A 2727-nucleotide genomic window follows, 5' to 3' on the forward strand; every position below is an offset into this window, starting at 1 on the left:
TGGCAGCACAGGCCAGAAGCTGTGGCTGGGCCTCCGAGAGGCTCCAGACCCCAGGGGTCCCCTGCTCTGACTGTGGTACCAGCAGGGGACTCACTCTACCTGACAGAGGCAAACATAAACAGGGACAAAAACAGGATAACTCACCCTAGATCTCTCGGATTTCTAAGTAAGCAAGAATAACATGTATTCAGAGTAGACAGGAGCGGTTCTGCACGCACAGCAGGGAGCCCCTCCCTCTGCGTCTTGTGCTCAGGTCACAGGTCTCCAGTCTTGCTGACCTTGTGACTTTTGCATCTTAAAGCTCCCAGCTGCTTCTCTAATCTGCCACACGGAGCTGAGGAGGCTGCCTTGACTTGTTGGAAGACATTTTTACATCCCGAAGGAGACCACTTTACCCTCATCAACATTTACAAGGCCTACCAAGACGTAGCTCTGAATTCCACCAGTGAACGTAAGTGAATGCGTGTGATTCTGAGAAATTGACTGATTTGCCCCTTTCCTTCCCCAAAGAAAGCCGAGTTGTTCTTCACCCTTCTCTAGCCTTGTCAGTCACTCGAGTGGAATGGCACGTGAGGCCCTGACCACGCTCGTTGCTGTGCATCTGTCTGTGCGTGTGGAACTCCTCCACTTGGGTCGGCCAGCCCTCAGGGAGCTAGCATGGGCACGGATGACACGGGGACACAGAGACATGCACAGCACAGCTCCCACCCTGCAGAGTTAGGGGAAGAAAGGAACTGCCATTTAAAAAGTATTAAGTGCCCTGGGGTCAAAGCTGGGCTTTGTGCTTTCCCGAACAGCCACAGTCACTACTAGGCGGTGAGAGAGAATACAGACCTTCGGAACCGAACCGAACCAAACCAACCAACCCGGGCCCCACACACTAGGAACGAGTTTGGGTGTGCTGGGGAGACAGCCTCCTGTGCCGCCCTTCGGAGCTGCCGGTGAAGGTGATGCATTGGCTGGCACTAGGAACACGCTGCTCCCACAGCTGGGTGCGCTTCCAGAAGCCCCACGGCCGCTGGAGCCCTTGCCAGCGAGCACGCATCCCTGCAGCCTCCCCCCACCCGCTCACGGGAAGACACCGAGGTCTCACCTCCTTCCTGGCCTGGGCTCATGACAAATCATCTTTTCTTCTTCTTCCCTCCCAGACTGTGTTGAAAAGTGGTGTCATGATTACTTCCTCAACTGCTGTGCTCTCAGGATGGCGGATATTATCCGAGCCGAGCTCTTAGAAATCGTCAAGCGAATCGAGCTTCCCTGTGCAGAACCAGCGTTTGGCTCAAAGGAAAACGCTCTGAACATAAAGAAGGCTCTGCTGTCGGGTCACTTCATGCAGGTGAGAGTGGGGATGGCGGCCTTCGGTGTGGCCTTTCCAAAATCTCACACGTTCAGGAGAGTCGGTCAGGAAGCTCTCACCTAGGAGTCTTTTATTGGTGTTAACTTTAAATAATGGAAACCCTTCTATGTTACTAAAGATTTAGTATTTAAACATACTTCCTCTCAAGGGAACTGAAGGGCTAAGCCGGAGTATGTTCACTTTGTCCGAAAGGACAAAGGCCTTTCTCGTCACAGGGGGGAAGTTAGGAAAACACGCTCTTTGCCCGAGCATCAGATACAGTCCCTCATCTCACCGTTCACCGGTGACACTAATACCCAACACAAGGAAATACAGATAATGTCTCATTTGTTTCATCCCCCCAGTGACGGCTGCCTAACACAGCTCCCCTAAATTAAAGCACATTGCAGAAATAAGCACGTTCTTCACGTCGCGGTAAGAGAAATTATGGTATTTCCGCTCAAACTCTAAAGCGGTCTTAATAGGGAAAAAAATGACGTTTTAACATGAACTTCCTCCTCATGTATGGAAAAGGAAGGTTCCTGCATCACAGTGTTACTGTATTGGGCTAAAACGTCCAGCGTAAAGCACCTGACATTTGAGCGTATTGCCCGTAACGTGGCAGCTACGACGCTGGCTCTCACGACCCCAACAGCAGCCTTTGAGCGGTGCGCTTTTCACCCGCTGCCCTGGAATGACTGACGTTAATAACATCATCCCTGCCTCAAAGTTGTGGGCAAAACCTGTTTTTGGCTTATTTTCTAGATCTGAAAATAGGAAACATGGGTGGCAGACTTGTAATTTTTACTATTTTGAACAAAATACTTTGGAATTTTTTAGAACATTTTTGTCTGTATATCTCCATGTTTGCACAAAATCCTTCTTCTTAAACACTCTGCTCGTAGATCGCTCGGGATGTGGACGGATCGGGGAACTACTTGATGCTGACACACAAGCAGGTTGCTCAGCTGCACCCCCTGTCCGGCTACTCCATCTCCAAGAAGATGCCGGAGTGGGTACTCTTCCACAAGTTCAGCATATCTGAGAACAACTACGTCAGGATTACCTCAGAAATCTCTCCTGAACTGTAAGTTTAATGAAAAAAAGGGAGTTCTTTTCAACTCCCGCTTGAGTAAAGGACACGTTTGGCTTTTATTACATTTTCAGTCAGGTTACACTGGCACCAACCTAAACGGATACTGAGCGGAACTACTTACAGCAGGTCTCTCTGGATGAGGATCTAAATGTTCCTCTCTTTGGGATCGCAACATGAATTATATACCATGCAAAGGGGCTCCTGGCTGTCTCGGTCCGTGGAGCACGTGACGCTTGATCTCGGGGTCACGGCTTCGAGCCCCACTGGGTGTAGCGATTACTTAAAAAAAAAAAAA

At 49.9% G+C, this 2727-nt stretch overlaps 1 protein-coding gene across 1 annotated transcript; it reads left to right on the forward strand.

Moving 5' to 3' along the window:
* Window positions 1–301: 301 nt before the first annotated feature.
* Window positions 302–2427, forward strand: LOC103682247 (putative pre-mRNA-splicing factor ATP-dependent RNA helicase DHX32; the record flags this gene model as incomplete). Its single annotated transcript, XM_040626575.1, has 3 exons — window positions 302–451; window positions 1149–1336; window positions 2242–2427. Coding segments are annotated over 3 exons (524 nt in total), but the record flags the coding sequence as incomplete, so codon positions are not given.
* Window positions 2428–2727: the final 300 nt, after the last annotated feature.

This window comes from Ursus maritimus, unplaced genomic scaffold (assembly GCF_017311325.1).
Source record: "Ursus maritimus isolate PB19 unplaced genomic scaffold, ASM1731132v1 scaffold_1106, whole genome shotgun sequence".
Classification (NCBI taxonomy): Eukaryota; Metazoa; Chordata; class Mammalia; order Carnivora; family Ursidae; genus Ursus; species Ursus maritimus.